Consider the following 18,993-nt stretch of genomic DNA (forward strand, 5'->3'; position numbering starts at 1 on the left):
GCAAGGTTTGTCACCTGGATAGTCCAGCCCTCTCCAGAGGCAGCTCTGGAAGCAGAGCACCCACCCAGGGTGGGCAGAGCACCTGCAGCTCACACACAGACACTTGCAGAGGTCCCTGTGGAAGGATGCCTTCTCCTCCATGGCAAAGATAACCTGACTCCTGTCTCAGCAATTCACTTAAAGTCTGCTGCCCTTCTCAAACCTCTGAGCTCCATCAAGAGCTGGAGGGTATTTAGGATTTCAGGGGGATATGCCTGTCCAGAAACTTTAATTAAACCTGCTTTGTAATCTGGGTCCCTTGTAATTCTCTTCCCTGGCTGGGGGCTGTGGGATGAGCAGGCAGCTGTGGCTAAATCCCAACCCTGGGTTATCTGTGCTGCAGTTCAAAGGCAAAGCTGAGAAAGGGATGTGTCTGCATGGCAGCACTTGGCTTTGTCCCTTCTTTGGAGCTGTGGCTCACCATGGCACAGCTAAAACCTGGGGATTAACCTAAGCTATGTCTCACTGCAGCTCTGTCCAAGAGCCCTCCAGCAGCCCAGGATGATCCCCAAGCTGACCAGCTCCTCAGCAGCCTGGATCGTGTGGGCAAGGACCTGGTCCAGGTAGAGAAGGAGGTCCTGAACCGAGTGAGGTCTCCTGTGAACTACAGTGACCCTACAGATGACCTTGGCAGGAGGATCAAGCAGCAGCAGGTGAGCTGGAGCAGGGGCAGTTTGGTAGCTCTGTGTCCTTAGCCCAAAGCAGGACAACATGGAAATAACACTGGAGATAACAGCTGGTGCTCCAAGGGACAAAACCACACTGCAGATTTAAGGGTTTCAGGCTGGCTTGAACCCTTGAAATGGGACCAAGTGAAACCCTCAGGAAATGCAGGATCTTCCCTTGTCTCTGGAGCAAGAGGGTCCATTCATTTCAGAGCTGTGGTCCAGGAATTAGGCCAGTTTTAGGAATGCTGTCACACTCTCAAGTCTGTAACAAAGAGACTGAAGAGTAAAGGGAATGAATCCAAGGGCCAGTTTTGTCTCCCCTGATGGGAAGTACAGACTTGTCAATGTCAGTGAGACAGGAAAAGAGGCAGTGCCCTGGAGCCCCCCTCCTTTCCTCTGGGTCAAGGTCTGGGTTTGCAGTATTTCAGCTTGTTACATCTTCATCTGTGGGTGTTTACCTGGCTCTGGCAGCAGGATGGGCTCAGGCAGGCAGGTTTTTTCCATCTGTCTATGTGGATCTCTTTCCCACACCCTGCCACTGCCAGACAGCCACAGTCTGGATGGGGCTGTGCCCCAAGGGGCACTGGAGGGGCACCACACCCTGAGCCCCACAGCCAAATCTGCCCCTGAGGGAAACACATTTCCACAGCAGCACTGTTCTGGCTGTGTTGGGTGACTGTGCTTCCATCTGGTGTGCCAGGAAACAACAAAGAAACTTGAGAACCTGGGGGCAGCCAAGGATGCCTTGCAGAAGGAGTGTGAGACCTACCTTTCCAAGAAACCCAGCAGCACCTCAGCTTCCCAGCTCCCTGTCACTCTGAACGCCCTCAGGAGCAAATACAGCGACGTCAAAATCCTCTCCAGCCTGTACAACGAGAAGTGAGTGATGGGGGTGAGGGAAGGAAGTGTCCTTGCACAGGTGTGCCAACACAGAAGCATGACAGAAAATGCTTTTGATCTATATGATGTTGGTTGAGATCCAGCACAGGTTGGAAACCTCCCATCCATCCTCAAAGGACTCCTCTGAAGGAGTTCCTGTGTGTAATTTGTGAGGAGATCCCCTCACCATGGAAAATCCACCACAATGGGTGTGTGTCCCAGCTCTGCTGTGTGGTGAACTGCAACATATCTGACTTGTGACCAGCATGACAGGGCTGTCAGTGCACATTGCTTGTTCTCTGACATACTGCAAAGGCTTTAATTTTAAGTAAGGTTAAACATCAAAGGGAAAAAAGAAGAAGAGTGGGGTTTCTGTAGCTAAGCTTGTCCTTTGTGTTCCCCTTTCCCAGGGCTAAGGCTGCCCTGAACCTGGAGACTCAGATTGAGAACACAGACAAGATTGTCAGCACGTTTGAGGCCAAGCTGGCTCAGGACAGCATCATTCCTGCATCCCCCAATGCCCTGCAGGATCGGGCCAATGACCTGCAGGTAGGGGAGCATCAGGCTTCTCATTAAGGGTGGGAGATCCCTGAGCTCAGGGACCAGAGTGGGAGGAGCTGGATTTAATAGAGCACCTTGAGGCCCCAGTGATGAAGCCTTTTTGAGGACTTTTTCCTTGAAGGTTTAATGTTGCTGTTGCAGGCTGACCTGCTCTCACTGGACAGTAAAACACTCTGTCCCTCCCTCTGCAGTCCCTAAAATGCATCATGACCCCCTTAGCATCCAATCTCTGTTGCTCTCCCTCACACCTCCCCCTAATCTTTCCTGCTCCCAGTCTCCTTGCCCCATCCTTGGCACCCACAGTGACGTGATGTTTTGCCTTCCCCAGGACTTCTCAGTGCGCTGTCCAAGCCACCTTGCTCTCCAGCTTCCCTGGTGAATAAACCTCACTGCTCCACCTCTTCCACCTCACTTAGAGAGTCTGGCCAGCCCCCAGTGCTGCCCAGTCAGTGGCACATCAGGGAGGGTGTTTGGGTGCTGCTCTGACTGATGCCAACACACGGTGTCTTTTTTTCTGCCCTGCAGAAGATGAGGCGGGACCTGGTGGGCCAGGAGGACTGTGTGCTGAGGCTGAACAGGGGGCTCAAGGATGCTGAGCACAGCTGCAGTGCTGTGCAGAACAACTTCCAGGAGTACTGCCCCGACCTGCCCCGGCAGAAGAGGGAGGTGCAGCTCCTCAATGACCGCTACCATGCTGTGGCCGACCAGCTGGACCAGAGGTGAGCACCCTGGGGCATCTCTGCTCCTTTAGCTAGGGTGGAATGGGGCAGGGTCAGAGCCCATAGCATGTTCTTCATTGCAGGACCCTGATCCCGACCCCAGTCTTGTAATACTGAGGACCAGGTGTGTCCTTCTGTGCAGTTGCCACTTTCCTATTCACAGCACAGGCTTTGAGCTTCCAGAGTCGTGCTCCCCACTCAGGCATCAGCTGTCACCTCCTCATTTTTGTTATCTTGGTGTTTGTTGTGGTGACGTTTTCACCTTTCACCTTCCTCCCTAGGAACTTGCACATGAGTCTTTGCCCTTTCCCTTAACATTGCTGTCCACTTTTGTGCTGTGCAGAGAGAAGACCCTCAGGAACATCAGCCTCACCTACCAGCAGTTCCAAAACTCCAATGAGAACCTGATGTTCTGGATGAACAACCTACCCAAGCACCAAGTGAAGACCACTGATGGGCCAAGCCAGATCAATTACAAGCTGCAGGCACAGAAGGTGTGTTCCAGGGCAAGAAAAGCCTGTGACTTTACAGGGATGGGGCAATTTGCTTGTGAACAGCACATGCAAAATAGTACCAGCCAGCTCCTAGCTGTGTGCTCCCCAACCACAGTGTATGAACTAGAGAAGGATTGCAGCCCACAGATGGTGATACCTGGTGTATCTCACCTTGCTGGGTTTATCTCCAGTGCTGGTGTCCTCATCTGTGCCAGTCACCTCCAGGTTGAAATCTTCTCCATGGAGAGGACACTTTCAGATCCTGAAATATTGCACCTCAGGCTGAGATGTTGTATCCAAGTCCTTAATTTTTCTCTCTTTGATCAGACTCTAAGCTCACTAGCTCAGACAAGGAGTTGTGGAGGTCTCTGTGTTGGCTGTTATTTATCTTATTTGTGATAAATCAGTGTGGGAAGTCCCAGGCAAGTTATAGCACAGCTGAGACACCCTAAAACCCTGGAGACTCTTCCTAAATGTCTTCCTGCTGCCACCATTCCCTCAGCTAAGCTGATTCTCTAGGCTGCAGGAGTATTACTGGGTAGCTGGTTTCAGAGTGTCCTTAACACCCCGTGTGTCTCCTGCAGAGGCTGGTGGAGGAGATCCAGAGTAAGGAGCCTGAGAAGAACGCCCTGGTCAGGCTGTCCCAGAACGTGCAGTCCACACTGAATGTAAGGATGGCTTCTCCCATTTGTCACTCCCTTAGCATTTCACCCAAGAGTTCCCACCTGATTCTCGTGTGTCTGCTCTGGACAGGACTATGAGCTTGAAGCAGGCAAATACAGCTCTTCTCTGGACCCTTCCCTGACTGACTCTGCTGCAAAGAGGCTGCGTGTGACCCCCCTGCAGGAAAGCATCCAGGCCCAGGTAAAATGTTAACATGAAGACACAGAAACCATTGTCCAGCTCATTACCCATGCCCCAATGTCCTCTGCAAGGCCTTAATCCACTCTTACAGCCACCACTGGTTATGGTCCTAATCCCAGAGTCAGAGTCCTCAGGGATCCCTTTGTGCCTGGGCCAAAGCAGCAGGGACAGATCCTGAATGTGAGATCCTGAATTAGGGCTGTGCCTGGCACCTTTGGTTGAGATTACTGATGTTGCTTCCTCACCACATTGTGTATGAACATAAAACTTACAGGGTGGGTCTGTGGGGAGAGGAAGAAGCCAGAGCTCCTCTGTGCTCTTCTCAGTTACAGCCCAGTTCTGCATCACCTTGAGGCTTTTGCCAGCTGCTCTTCATCTGTGGATTTGGAACACTGGGCCCTGTGTAGGCCTGCAGGCATCTAACAGGCATTCAAATAACAGGGACAGGATCTCCTTCAGGAATCCTTAGACTCTGTGTCTCTCTAAAGAGTCAGATGGGAAGACACTAATCTCTAGAACTATGACATACACAAAAGTGGTCCAGGTGAAAGGAAGTGTGGCAGAGTCTGCCATGCAACAGGGCTGTGTCTGGGTGAGGGCACAAGGCTCTCACCACTCTTTCTTTTGCAGGAAAATGATGTCACCAAGCTCTACATGGAGCTGGCAGCAGAAAATAAACAGCAGCTCAGCCGACTGGAGTTTGCCAAGAAGATCGTGGAGAAGGTACCAGCTTAGAGCTCACTGCAAGATTGGGGTGCTCTAGACTGGGGTTCAAATCTGCTCAGCCTGGGGCTCCCCCACCCCTCCCTGAGTCTCCACATCCTCCATCTGAAGGGGAAGACCCAATTTCTACAAATTCATTTCCCACACCACCAAGTCAGTTGCTTGAGTTGATGTGGTTGTGTCCTCACAAATTTACAAACAGCCTTATTTGAAGACTGCCTGAGGATTCTGTGCCAGTTTTGTCTCCCACCATGCCATGTCATTTAAAAGATCTCTGAGTCACCTTAAAAGAGTGGCTTGGTTTGCCTGCCTTTCTTTAAATTTTTTTTTTTTTTTTACCTTGCAGAAGGAAGTGCATGAGGACATTGAAGCTGTTCATGAGAAAACCCAGAAAGCTGAAAACAAAGCCACAACAAGCAAGGAATCTGAGGGGTTGAAATCACAGCTGGAGGAAGAAAGGAGGAAAGTGGCCAGGATTGAAGAGGACCTGGAGGAACACAGAAACAAGCTGCTGATGTTGAAAACTCAGAAACCCATTGAAAGAGTGGAAGAAAAAGAGGTGATTGAATACTACAGAGACCCACAGGTGGAGAGCAACCTGTCTAGGATGGTGCAGCAGATTGAAGAGGAAGGCAGAAAGAGGCAGAGCCTGCAGGAAGACATTGATGGGATGAACCGTAAGCTTGTCCAAATGGAGAGTGAGAAGAAGGTTGCTCCTGCCCAACTCCTCACCAAAGAGATCACAAAAATTGAGAAGGATCCAAGCCTGGATGGCCAAGCAGCCAGTCTTCGTCAAGAGATCAAGCATCTCCAGGAGGAAAGCTTGGCTGCTGCTTCTGAACTTGAGCAGCTTAAGAGAGAGCTGCACATGCTGGAGCGAAAGCAGCCCAACATCCGAGAGAAAGTGGTGGTGAAGGAGCTCATCAAACTGGAGAAAAACCCAGAAATGCTGAAGTCTGTTAGGACCCTGCAGTTACAAATCGATGAGGAATCCTTCAAAAGGAAGTCTGCAGAAGAAGCAATAGTGAAAGTGAAGAACAAGATTGCAGAGGTGGAAAGACTGATTGAAACAGCAGAACCCAAAATTATTGTTAAGGAGGTGAAACAGGTAGAGCAGGACCCAGAGTTATTGAAAGAGACTTCCAAGCTGAAAACTCTGATTGAAGAAGAGAGGAGCAAAAACTTGATGCTGACAGGTGAGCTGGGAGAGCTGCAGACCCAGTACAGCATCGCAGAGAAGCAAAAGCCCAGGATAGAGGTAAAAGAGAGGGTCAATGAGATCTTCCTGGTGGACCCTGAAACAGAGAGGCAGATTGCACACCTGAAAAGGGAGCTGCAGGAAGTCACTCTGAAAAGGACAAAGATTGACAGTGAAGTGGAAGAGGCCTTAGCAGAGCTCAAAGTCCTCAGGTCACAAAAACCAGAGGTGGAGTTTAAGGAGGTCATAGAAGAGGTGGTGAAACATGAAAAGAGTCCAGAGATTCTCAGAGAAATTGACAGGCTGAAAGAGCAGCTCAATGAACTTGTGAACACCAATGGCAGGACCCAGGAGCAGCTCATTAGGCTGCAGGGGGAAAGGGATGAATGGAGGAGGGAGAGATCCAAGGTGGAAACCAAGCTGGTCAACAAGGAAGTCATCCGCTATGAGAATGATCCACTCTTGGAAAAAGAAGCCGATCGCCTGCGTCAGGAGGTGCGTAACATGTCCCAGAAGAGGAGAGCTGCAGAGGATGCCATCTATGACCTGCAGAACAAATACATGCTGCTGGAGAGGCGGAAGCCAGAGGAGAAGGTGGTTGTTCAAGAGGTGATACTGACCCAAAAGGATCCAAAGCTCCGAGATGAACACAGCAGGCTGAGACGCAGTCTGGATGAGGAGGTGAGCAACAGGCGTCGCCTGGAACGCGACGTGCAGCAGGTTCGTGTGCTGGTGGAAGAGCAAGAGAAGTTGCTCAGCTTTCAGGAGGATCGAAGTAAGAGGCTTGCACTGGAGAAGGAGATGAGACAAATTACACTGAGAATAAAGGAGCTGGAGGAGAGCCCAACCCCAGTGCAAGAAAAGATCATTATGGAAGAAGTGGTCAAGCTGGAGAAGGACCCAGTCCTGGAACAGTCTGCCAGCAACCTGCGCGTGGAGCTGGACCGGGAGAAGATGGAGGTGCTGAACTTGCAGAGAGAATGCAAGAACCTGCAGGTGCAAGTTGATGTCCTGCAGAAAACGAAATCCCAGGAGAAGACCATCTACAAGGAGGTGATTCGAGTGGAAAAGGACAGAGCTCTGGAGAGTGAACGTGCACGCATCTGGGAGCTGCTGAGCAGGGAGAGGGCAGCCAAGCAAAAGGTAGAAGAGGAGGTACGGCGGCTCCGGGAGAAGATTGAGAGAGCTGAAGGCATGAAGAGGACATGGGCTCGTGAAGAGACGGAGCTGCAGAAAGCCAGGAACCTGGCCATCCAGGAGAGAGCCAGCTTGGAGAGTGAACTGCGGGAGCTGGAGAGGCAGAAGCAGCAGAAAGTTCTCTTCCTTCGGGAGGAATCCAAACTGCTCAGCCAGCGGACTGAGAATGACAGGCAGAAGAAGAAGCAGCTGGAACACGAGGTTTCCCTGCTGGAAGCAGACATCCTTAGGGAGAAGGACCAGATCTACAACAAGGAGAGGTTCATTCGGGATCTCCAGTCAAAGGTCAACCGTGAAGAAATCAATCATGAGACTCAGATGAGAGAGACGAACCTCTCCACCAAAATCTCTATCTTGGACCCTGACACGGGGAAGGACATGTCCCCGTACGAAGCCTATAAGCGAGGTATCATAGACAGAGGCCAGTACATCCAGCTGCAAGAGCTGGAGTGTGACTGGGAAGAAGTCACCACCTTGGGCCCAAATGGGGAGATCTCACTTCTCCTTGACAAGAAAAGTGGGAAGCAGTATTCCATCGATGATGCTCTAAGGCTGAGGAGGATCACAAAGGAGGAGTACCAGCTGTACCGAGATGGCAAGATTCCCATCTCTGAATTTGCCTTGCTGGTGGCTGGGGAAACCAAGCCTCCCTCATCCCTCTCAATTGGCTCCATCATCTCCAAATCCCCACTCACATCACCCACCACCCACCAAACCCAAACCTTCTTCCCCCCAGCCTCACAGAAGGGCATATGTGATGACACATCCCCCATTGCTGGGGTGTACGACACCACCACCAACACCAAGTACAACATCAAGACTGCTGTTGCGAAGAAGCTGCTCGATCCCATGACAGCTCAGAAGCTCCTGGAAGCCCAGGCTGCCACGGGGGGAATCATAGATCTCATTTCCAGGGACCGGTTCTCGGTCCATAAGGCGATCGAGAGGGGGCTGATTGACAGGACCTACATGCAGAGACTCCTCAATGCCCAGAAAGCTTTCACAGGCATTGAGGATCCAGTGACCAAGCGAAGGCTGTCTGTGGGGGAAGCAGTTCAGAAGGGTTGGATGACCAAGGACAGTGCTTTCCCCTACCTGCAAGTGCAGCATCTAACTGGAGGGCTGATTGATCCCAAGAAAACTGGTCGCATCCCTGTGCTGGAAGCTGTCCAGACGGGGATGATAACGAGCAACCTCGCCAACAGGCTCCAGGATGAGTCCAACTATGAAAAAGATCTCATTGACCCTGTCACTAAAGAGAAGATAAATTACAAGGAGGCCATGGCCCTCTGCCAGAAGGATTCTCTGAGCCAGCTGCTGCTGCTCCCGGCCGCGTCGGAGGGGTATCAGCGGTACCACCAGGCGAGCCGCTCCCCCAGGCTCTCGCGGTTCAGGCATTGAATGGACCAAGGCACTTACTGCGGCTGGTTCCTTCAGGAGTTCATCCCTTCAGAACACCTCTCCCTATGGAGGCAGCAGGCTCACAGCAATGGAGCATCTAGCATTTAGGGCTGCCTACTCTTCTGTCTTAGCTACCTGCCTCCCAACACAGCTCGGCCGTGTGAGGAAGAAAATGTGGTCATGGGCCTGCCACGGAGGGGTCCCCACAGTCCCCAGGTGCTGTTCCCTGATCAGCCCAGAGAGGGGTTGATTGTGAGAACTTCACGGGCTGTAGGTTAAATGTGGCTGTGCCCAGAAAGGGGGAAGAGCCAGAGTGTTTTCCAGTTGGTTCATTCTGCATGCAATAAATATAGCAAGTGAGCGTCTGTGGCTGTGTTGTCTCTGCAGGCTGTGGCTGAAGGCACAGCTACTCCTCCTCCATGCAATCCCATGCCCTGCAGCCCAATCCACACAGGTTTTGTAGACTCTTGCTCTCTCTGATCTCCCAGCACTGAACCCCTAAAGTGTCCTTCTGCCTGTGAGTCCATATTTTTAAAGATTTTTTTATATTTGTCTTTAAAATTAAAAACCAACCAGACTTTGCTTCCTGGTCATTTGGACACCTCTAAAAAGGAACTTGAACACCAAAGAGGTGCAGTCCCACCAAACAGTACTGGAAAATCTGCACTCGCTATTTCTTTAGGTGAACTAAAAAGAAGTTACTCCTCTGTGTAACTTCCATCACCCAGTCCTTCCTGAAACAAGCAATTCTCATAGGCCAAATGTTCTTCCCAAGTATCTACCCTATTGTGGACATCCCCTGGGTTTATGGGATGAGAAAATTACTTTCTATTTATATCAGCTACTCCTTTCCCTCTCCCAAGGGCTCTTTTAGCTGATGCTATTCAGGAACTCCAACATATCCTAAATAATCCATGAAAGTAGAGGTTTTCTCCCCCTCCTTCACCCACCAGACCAGCAGCATAGCCTCTATTTCCATAGTGCCTAGCTGGAATTTGAAGTCTGGGCTCCAGGAAGAAATGGTTCCCAGTCTGGCAAGCTCAGCACGCTCAGCTCCCATGACCTTCCTAGTGGTAGGTAGTGTCCAGCATTAGTAATCTGTAACAGCAAGTTTCCAATCTGAGATGTGCCCAGGCTCTGTCCCAGGCTCTGTCCCAGGCTCTGCAGGGTCTCTGGTTATTGTCAGGCCTACGGCTGCTGTTTGTGGCCATCTCAGCTGCCACAATTGCTGGGAATCTGTTGGTTTACAAAAGGGAAAACCATTGCACACAGCCCGGAGCATCCACTCCCAGCCCGTTTCCTTTGGTAGAACACTGCTGCCCTGGAGCAGCAGCAAGGCCTTGGAGCTGGGCTCTCATGGACCTGGAGGAACTCTCCTGAAGCACAGGAGCATGGCCAGGTGAGGATCCTGTCCCAGCACAGCCCAGGAGCCCTGGAGCAGTGCAGCTCCCAGGAATCCTCAGGTCCCAGCTCTTTGGAACAGCCTCTCTGTGCCTGGGCTCTGCTGCCCTGGGCTGGCTGAAAGCAGAGCATCAATCAGGTGCCCAGCAGGTGAGTTTGCTGCCAGCCTTCCTCACCCTGCTCTGGGGTGATTAACGGTTTGGGGCAGTGCTCTGTAACTACCAGACTTGGAGTTGTGGTAATTAGGCAGGCAGTTAATCATTTTGGACAAAGTGCTCCCTAACTGCATGGCAGGAGGGATTTACCTGGGTTGGGTGAAGTTGTTAAGAGATGATGAGGTGGCTGAGCAGTTTAGTCTAGTCTGAAAAACACTCACTAAAAATCCTTTTGTTTGCTGCCAAGCACCCCTTATCTGCAGAAAGTAGCTCATGTCATGCCCTGATGTGCCCATAGGAAGCACCTCAGCCACGGGGCTTTCCCCAGATCCTTGTGAGTTGCTCAGGAGGAGCCAGGTAGGACTTTTCCTCCCTTTCCAGGCACAGGGTGATGGTGCTGCACTGTGCCTTTCCCAGAGCAGTTATTTCAACACAGCTGCTGTTCCCTTTGCTGCAATGGAGTTGGTAAGAAATAAAGTCAGTTGGATTCAATTTTTGGGCTAGGTTTGCTCTAGTGTTTTATTTATGTTTCTGGACTGGATGAATGTCCTTGGTATTTATTTTTACTGCAGATCTTTTAAAAACAAAACAAAAAGGAAGCTCTTCTTCAAACAGTTTGTCTGGTACAACATGAGCATTGTTTGCATGGAGCAAACAGCAGAGCACTGACATTACAACATGTATGCAAAGGCAGGGAAATGATTCCCACAGCAGAATTCATCCATCTTTCCATGGATTCATCCACAAATATGTGCCTCCAAGCTGGCTGTCACCACACAGAGGCCATTAGATGCAGGAGCACAGCTGTCAGGTTGTGCTGAAATTGGTTTTTTTGGATTGCAGTTACTAAGAGAGCACATGTGTGCACCTGCATGAAAAATGGGAGTGCAGAAGTTTGGCTTCTGTAAAGATGTGACTTTTGAGTATTTAAATAAGTAGAACACAACTCTGAAATAGTGTGTGGCAACTTCAAGTGGAAAGCAGCCCCACACTGAGACATCACTGGGCTGCAGAACCATCAACTCCTTGTTCTGTCACTGAAATTCACTGAAAACTGAGTAAAATAAAACTCCTTAACACCAATGTAGTGTTAAGAAGAGGCATCATTTATTACAGGATAAGCTCCACCTAATGTGCACACAATTCTCTACAAGTGCATTGCTTATATACAATCACCACATGCATATTTTAAGTGTCCATTACCATAAAGCCCTCCCCATGCTCCCAGGTTCAGGTTTTTTTATAGCCTTGTTTTGGCTGTAGCTGCATTCCTAAGCCAGATGTTTTAGCAATTCAATAGGTCCTTGCTGAGAAAGCAGCTCCTGCATACCCCATTTCTTCTTGCTAAAAGTACAAAGGCACAGCAGAAATTGGATTAACCCTTTTGGTATCAATTCCCCCCCTTTGAAACATCTCAAATTCCTTAAGGCATTTGATAATTTCCAACTCGATTTTTATCTATAGTCACCTATATTCCCACAAGTGCCCCTGATATGAGTGATCATTTTGCAAACAGAGACAATAGCAGTACTGACAATTATTACAACTACAATTACAGTTATGATGGTTTCCAGTATTCCAGTCAGCCCTCCTTTCAGGGCCCATCACACTATTCCTTGAAGAATTTTATTGAACCAATTAGTTTCAGTATAGCTTTGCTACCATCAGCAACTGCCCACATTTTGTGGTCTCTGGAGATCATCTGTTACATTTGGGATGTGTACACACAACGTTCTCTATCCAATTTTAAATACCCACAACCCCCTTCTTCTTTGGCCAGCAATAGATCTAAGGCCATTCTGTTCTGTAATGTCAGATTATCATATTGAATCACCAGTGACAGATTTATGGGGATAATTCCCCAAGGAATATGTTCCCCTGCTGATCCAGGGATAGGGAGGCAGGCTGTAATGCTGGACAGATTGTGCATTTTAGATTCAAGTCAATATTAAATTTTCTTCTTCATTTTCATTCAAACTAAATTTTCTTCAATATTAAATTTTCTTCAAATTTTCTTCAGAAAAATTTCACAATAATTTTAAATTATTTTTTTAAAAATTTAAACAATTTAAAAATAATTTAAAAATAATTTTAAAATTCTTTTATCTCCACCTAAATATAAAATAATTCCCATAAATATTAGTCTATATATTTTGTTGCTCCTTTACAGATGTTTTCAACATTTTCAGCTGCATGGATCCGGTGTTTTCCACGATTCAGTCTGAGTCAGGAGTCCTCTTAACTTGGGAGCAATGTATCCAGGAGTTAATTCCTTTCACTTTCACAGCTGGTCTTGTAGTCAGCAGAACCAGAGAAGGTCCTTTTCACTGCTCCTGAAGTGGCCCAGGTTTCCAGATCTGGATGGGTATGTGATCCCCAGGCTGAAATGAGTGAACTGGGGGGTCTAGGGTAAGAGGTTCTGAGAGAATGACAAACCTTTTTCATTCATTCAAGGGTTTCCTTATAAAATTAAATATTGTTCTATTTCCCAATTCCCAATTTGTTCCTCAGATCCAGAGAAAGTTACAGCAGAATATGATCTCCCAAATACCAGTTCATATAGGCTCACCTTCAGGTTAGTTTGGGGCTGTACTCTAACTCATAGCAAGCCTGGTGGTAACACCTGTGGCCACTTTTTAAGAAAACTTCCTTTAAGAAAACACATTTTGCCAATCTGTCTCTTTAAAGTCTGATTCATTCACTCAACCCTTCTGACAGATTGCAGTCCCCACGGAGCATGTAAATCCCAACTTATACCCAACTGCTTACCAAGTTGCTGTAACACTTCAGATATAAAATGGGGATCTCTATCAGTGACATCCCAATGGGAACTCCTAACCAGGGTATGATCTCTTTGAGGAGCACCTTGGTGACTTTCCTGGCCTTGTTGGTGCAGCAGGGGAAAACTTCTGGCCACCTGGAAAAGGTGTCCAATAAATAATACCGGGAGATACCAGTATTGTATCTCCTGGCAGCTCAGGAAAAACAATTTGCCAGTAACCCCTGGGGGTGTTTCCTCTATTAGTGATCCATGGAGGCAGTACTTTTGAATTCAAAGGATTATTTTTAAGACATATCAGGCATTTTTCTGTAACAGTCTTGACACTTTTTGTCATAGGGACACTGGTATCTGAGTCCTTGGACCAGTCACCATAGCACTGATTCCCCAGGGGGTTTGCTGGTATTTCTCCTTGACAATTTGCAGTATCACTTGGGGTGAGACTATGATCTGGTTATTGGGAGTTATCAGCCATCCACCCTCTCTATTCTGGGCTTTTAGGTAAGTAGCTAGTTTTAAATCTGCCTGACTATAGCCAGGGCTAACTTCTGGGAGTGAAACAGCTTTCTTAGGTATTAATGCCAGGATGCCTTGTTGTGCAACCCCTTGTGCAGATTTATCTGCAAGTCTGTTTCTTACAAGAATTTGGGATTCCCCACACTGGTGTGCCCTGCAGTGTAGTACAGGTACTTCTCTGGGCAGCTGGGTGGCATCAGGGAAGGACAATATCTGTTGTGTATATTGGTCAGAGAACCCCGTGCTGTTAATAGGCCTCTTTCCTTCCATATGGTTCCATGGGCATGAACAACTCTAAAAGCACATTTTGAGTCAGTCCATATGTTCACTCTTCCTTCTGCTGCCAGTTCCAGGGCTCTTCACAGCACTGAGCTCTGCCAGCTGTGCTGAGGTGTCCATGGGCAGTGGTGCAGCTTCTATTGCCTTGGCTGGTGTTACTGTGGCATAGCCAGCTTTTTATTTTCCATCTTGCACCAAGCCACCTCTTCCTGTAAAGAACTCTGGATCTTCAGTTGGTGCATCTTGTAGGTCTGGTCAGCTTACACAAACTTGCTCAACTGTGTGTAGGCAATGGAGGGTCAGCTGCTCTTCTTGCTTTGGGATGTTCAGGGCTTGGGCTGGATTCACCACTGTGGTTACTTTCGACTCCACATCTTCTTGCTGCACTGGAACACTCTGATATTTCAGCATACAGCTTGGGGAAAGCCAGTGGCCCCCTTTTTGGCAAAACACAGTGATTATGGTGTGTGAAGTGTGCACTGCTATCTTTTGTCCCAAAGTCAATTTCCTGGCCTCTTGGATGAGGAGAACAGTCACGGCCACAGCTCGCAGGCATCGGGGCCATCCCTGGCTGACCTTGTCCAGCTGTTTTGAAAAGCACCCCACAGGCCTCTTGAAGTCACTTATTTTCTGAGCCAGAACTCCGAGCATGAGGTGCTGCCATTGCTGCCCAAAAAGCTCAAAGGGCTTTGTTAAGTCTGGAAGTCCTAAGATGGGCGCAGACATCAGGGCCATCTTTAGGTGACAGAAAGTGTGTTCACCCTCAGGAGCCCAAATCAAAGGTCCTTCGGGGGCCTCCTTTAAAAGCTCAATTATTTGGCCAAAAGTCCATAATTTAAAACCCACAATCTTCACCATCCAGCCACAGCCAGGAATGCTGTTAAATCTCAGGCAATTGCAGGTTGGGGTACTTGGCAGATGGCCTCTTTTCTGTCCATTCCCAGTGTCCTGGCATTATTTCAAGCCCTAGGTAGGTAACTTCCTGCCTCATGATTTGAGCTTTTTCCCAAAATACTTTGTAACCTCCTTTGCCTAGGAAATTTAGAATAGCCAATTCCATGCATTTGTCATTAGTAAGATATCATCAACATATTGTAGGACCAACCCTTCAGGGTTCTCTTTTTTCCAGGTCTCTAATTCTTTTGCCAGTTGGCTCCCAAAAATTGTTGGACTATTTCTAAATCTCTGTGGTATCACAATCCAGGTAAGCTGAGCCTTTCCACCAGTTTGAGGATTTTCCCATCAAAGGCACAAATGCCCTGGCTTTGCCTATCAAGAGGTATGCAAAAGAAGGCATCCTTTGAACCTATCACTGTAAACCATTGGTGATATTCTGTAAGGGATGTTGACAGGGTAAAGGGACTGGCTAGAACAGGGTGGATATCCTGGAATATTTGATTGATTGTTCATAGGTCCTGTACCAACCTGTGTATTCATCCCAGGCTTTTAACTGGCAAAATGGGAGTATTCTCACTTACATTCTACCTATAATCCAAATTCCCTTAAATTTTCTATTAGACTCTCATTTCTCCTCCTAGATACTAACTTTAAAGGATATTGTTTCTGCTTTAGTGGTTTTCATCCAGGTTTTAGGGTAACACTTACAGGCTGAGCTTGTTGGGAATGGCCTGGAGTTCCACTGGTCCAAGTCAAGAGTGTTTTACTGCATTTTCTGCTATTTCTGGTATTCCTCCAGAATTGTCTGGTTCCACTGTTCCCTGCAACATAAAAGTCCTTCCCTCGATGGCTTTAGTCTCAAGCTCCAATAATTGTATTTCTCCATGTTTAAACAGAATCTGTGCCTCCAATTTACTTAGCAGGTCTCTTCCTAATAGAGGAACTGGACATTCAGGCATATATAAAAATTAGTGTGTTATCCACCGTTTGCCAAATTTAAACAGGTTTTAAAAAGGTTAAAAAATGTTTGTTTTTCCTCTTTTGTTGCACCAACAACATTTACAGTTTCTTGGTTTAATTTTCTGTTATTTGTATTTAATACTGAATAAGTATTTATAATATACTAAACTATTAGAGAGAGAATATATATAAAAGTCAATATATACAGTTTATATAATATAATAAACTCTTATTCAATTTTCTCTTTTCCCCAGCTCTGTTGTAACCAGGGGCTCTGCTGGGGCTCTCACTCGCTGTTCCCGTCATTCCTGATGGAAGGTTAGCTGGGGGAGCTTGGGCCCTTTCAGGTTCTTGGGGCATTCCCGTTTCCAGTGCCCCAGTCCCCGGCAATACGCGCACTGGTTCGGCTGCAGCGCCCCGCGGGCAGAGCCGCGCTCCGTCCTGCGGTTGAACAGCGCCCTCTGCAGGGCTGCGCTGAGCATGGCATCCCTACATCTTCCTCTTTTTTTCCTTTCCACCACCCGTTTCTTTTCTTTCTCCTCCCTTTCCATTTCCCATTTCTTTTTTCTCTCCTCCCACTCAAATTTGCGTCTCTTTTCTTTCTGCTCCTTCTCCTTTTCTCTCTCCCGGATCTTGTTTTCTTCCTCTTCTCCCCTGTTATTAAAAGCTATCCAGGCCACTTGTAATAATTCTCCCAGGTCACGAGACTCTGCTCCCTCCAGCTTTTGTAACTTCTTTCTAATATCCGGTGCTGAGTTCCCTATGAAAATGGAAGCCAGCTGTACAGCTTCCTCTGGTTTTTCTGGATCAATATTGGTGTATCTCCTGGCAGTTGCCCTTAGGCGTTCCACAAATGCAGTTGGAGTCTCATGTGGTTCTTGTTTCACCTCATAAAGTTTAGACCAATTGATTGCCTTTGGCATTGCATGTCTAAAGCCAAATAATATCCATTGTTGATATTGCCCCAGAAAAAGCCTCCCCTCCTTTGTGTAAGGATCCCAATGGGGATCCTGGGAGGGAAAATGCTCCTCCACAGTTCCTGGTAATGCACCTGCTGTACCTATCCTGTCCACCTCTTTCCTAGCAGTCCTGAGTACCATCTCTCTTTCTGTGGAGTCTAAGAGAGTATCTAATAGAACTTGTATAACCCCCCAGTCCGGGTTCTGGGTCTTGAGAATGGTTTCAAATACTCTAGATACTCTCTCTGGATCTTCTCTGTAGGGCCCTGCCAGTCTCATCCATGCCTCGAGATCGACTGGGGAGAAAGGCACCTTCACCACTACCAGGCTGTGAGATCCCAGCCCTGTCCAGAGCTGAGCTATGGCCTCCTGCTTATCCCCCTCCCGCTTTCTCACCCCCTGCTCCCCTATCTCCAGCTTTCTCACCCCCTGCTCCCCTCCCTCCAGCTTTCTTACCCCCTGCTCCCCTCCCTCCAGCTTTCTTACCCCCTGCTCCCCTATCTCCAGCTTTCTCACCCTCTGCTCCCCTCCCTCCTCCTTTCTCATCCCCTGCTCCCCTCCCTCCAGCTTTCTCATCGCCTGCCCCCCTCCCTCCTGTTTTCTCACCCCCTGCTCCTCTACCTCCAGCTTTCTCATCCCCTGCTCCTCTACCTCCAGCTTTCTCATCCCCTGATCCCCTACCTCCTCCTTTCTCATCCCCTGCTCCCCTACCTCCACCTTTCTCACCCCCTGCTCCCCTATCTCCAGCTTTCTCATCCCCTGCTCCCCTATCTCCAGCTTTCTCATCCCCTGCTCCCCTATCTCCAGCTTTCTCATCCCCTGCTCCCCTATCTCCAGCTTTCTCATCCCCTGCTCCCCTATCTCCAGCTTTCTCATCCCCTGCTCCCCTATCTCCAGCTTTCTCATCCCCTGCTCCCCTATCTCCAGCTTTCTCACCCCCTGCTCCCCTATCTCCAGCTTTCTCATCCCCTGCTCCCCTATCTCCTGCTTTCTCACCCCCTGCTCCCCTCCCTCCTGTTTTCTCACCCCCTGCTCCCCTCCCTCCTGTTTTCTCACCCCCTGCTTCCCTACCTCCTGTTTTCTCACCCCCTGCTTCCCTACCTCCTGTTTTCTCACCCCCTGCTTCCCTACCTCTTTTGTTCTCACCTCCTGCTCACCCTGGGTTCTCCCCACCACTGGACTTGAAATTAACTCTTGCCTCCCCCCTGCCTGCTCATCCCCTCCCTGTGCTTTCCCCTTATCAGGCACACCCCAATTCTCTATGCCCCTGTCTCCTGCATCTGGGGCCTCTATCATTTCTACATCATCCTCCTCCCATCGGTTGTGGCGTTTCAAACAGCGGTGCCCAATACCACAAGAAGAGTAACATTGCTTTGATCTCCTATCCTTTTCCCCTTCCTTTCCAAAAGCTAACATGAGAGGGTTTGACAGGCTGGGCAGGCACCCCCTTTGCAATTCCAGATGGTCTCTTAAAGTAAAGAACAGATCTACATAAGGCATCTCACTCCACTTCTCCTCTCTTCTACAAAACAGCCTCAGCTGTAACATGGTGTGATAATCTAAGGTGCCGTTCTCCGGCCACTTCACCTGATTGTCCAGTTTATACAGCGGCCACCAGTGGTTACAATATTGGATTAGTTTGGATTTCAGTAGCGAGCCTCCCCCTATCTTTTCCCAGCGGTTCAATACACATTTCAATGGAGAATTCGGGATATCATTTCCCACTCTAGTTTTAGAACAAACCGCCCCCATGCTCAGTAATACAAGTATATAACAACGGCTGGAAAGCGAATACAACGATTACCTGGGAGTCCCCGCGGCCGGTTCTGGGCTACAGCGCAGGTGACGCTGCCCGGGCGGCTGGCGCTGGAGCAGGCGAGAGCCCGCCGGGCCGGGGCAGGGCTGCTGTGCTGCGAGTCTGTTGGGTTTCTTCTCTTCTCCTCCTCCTCCCCGAGCCAAGGTGACGGCGGGGGAACGGCTGAGCTGCAACTGGGGGTGCCCCCGCCCGCCCGCTCCCACTCGCGCCGGGAATCCGGCGCGCACTGGCACGAGAGGGCGCTTGGCGTCCACAAATGCGATTTCAGCGGCGCACACAGAAAATAAATCAACAATCGATAGCACACAACCCCGATTGCTTCGAAACCCCAACAGGCAGTTAAGTTTCAACACTCTTCCTAAATGAGCTTTATATCACAGGCGTCCCAGGGTTGATTTTACAGGCCGGCAAACTGAAATCAACACACTCGCACGCACACTGCCAGAGACCAAAAAGAATTCAGAGTATCGAAGCAAATTCCACCACAA

General features: G+C 48.9%; 1 protein-coding gene across 1 annotated transcript in view; it reads left to right on the top strand.

The window, feature by feature from the left end:
- EVPL (envoplakin) overlaps positions 1-9,108 on the top strand; it is a 24,393-nt gene extending 15,285 nt beyond the window's left edge. Inside the window, exons 14-22 of the mRNA XM_031059912.1 lie at positions 511-692; positions 1,408-1,586; positions 1,997-2,135; positions 2,673-2,866; positions 3,210-3,360; positions 3,945-4,028; positions 4,114-4,224; positions 4,855-4,947; positions 5,294-9,108. Coding sequence (XP_030915772.1) covers positions 511-692; positions 1,408-1,586; positions 1,997-2,135; positions 2,673-2,866; positions 3,210-3,360; positions 3,945-4,028; positions 4,114-4,224; positions 4,855-4,947; positions 5,294-8,743 — 4,583 coding nt within the window. The 3' untranslated portion in view covers positions 8,744-9,108. The remainder of the gene's footprint in view (positions 1-510; positions 693-1,407; positions 1,587-1,996; positions 2,136-2,672; positions 2,867-3,209; positions 3,361-3,944; positions 4,029-4,113; positions 4,225-4,854; positions 4,948-5,293) is intronic.
- The last annotated feature ends 9,885 nt before the right edge of the window (positions 9,109-18,993 follow it).

Source organism: Geospiza fortis, unplaced genomic scaffold (assembly GCF_000277835.1).
Source record: "Geospiza fortis unplaced genomic scaffold, GeoFor_1.0 scaffold244, whole genome shotgun sequence".
NCBI classification, from domain to species: Eukaryota; Metazoa; Chordata; class Aves; order Passeriformes; family Thraupidae; genus Geospiza; species Geospiza fortis.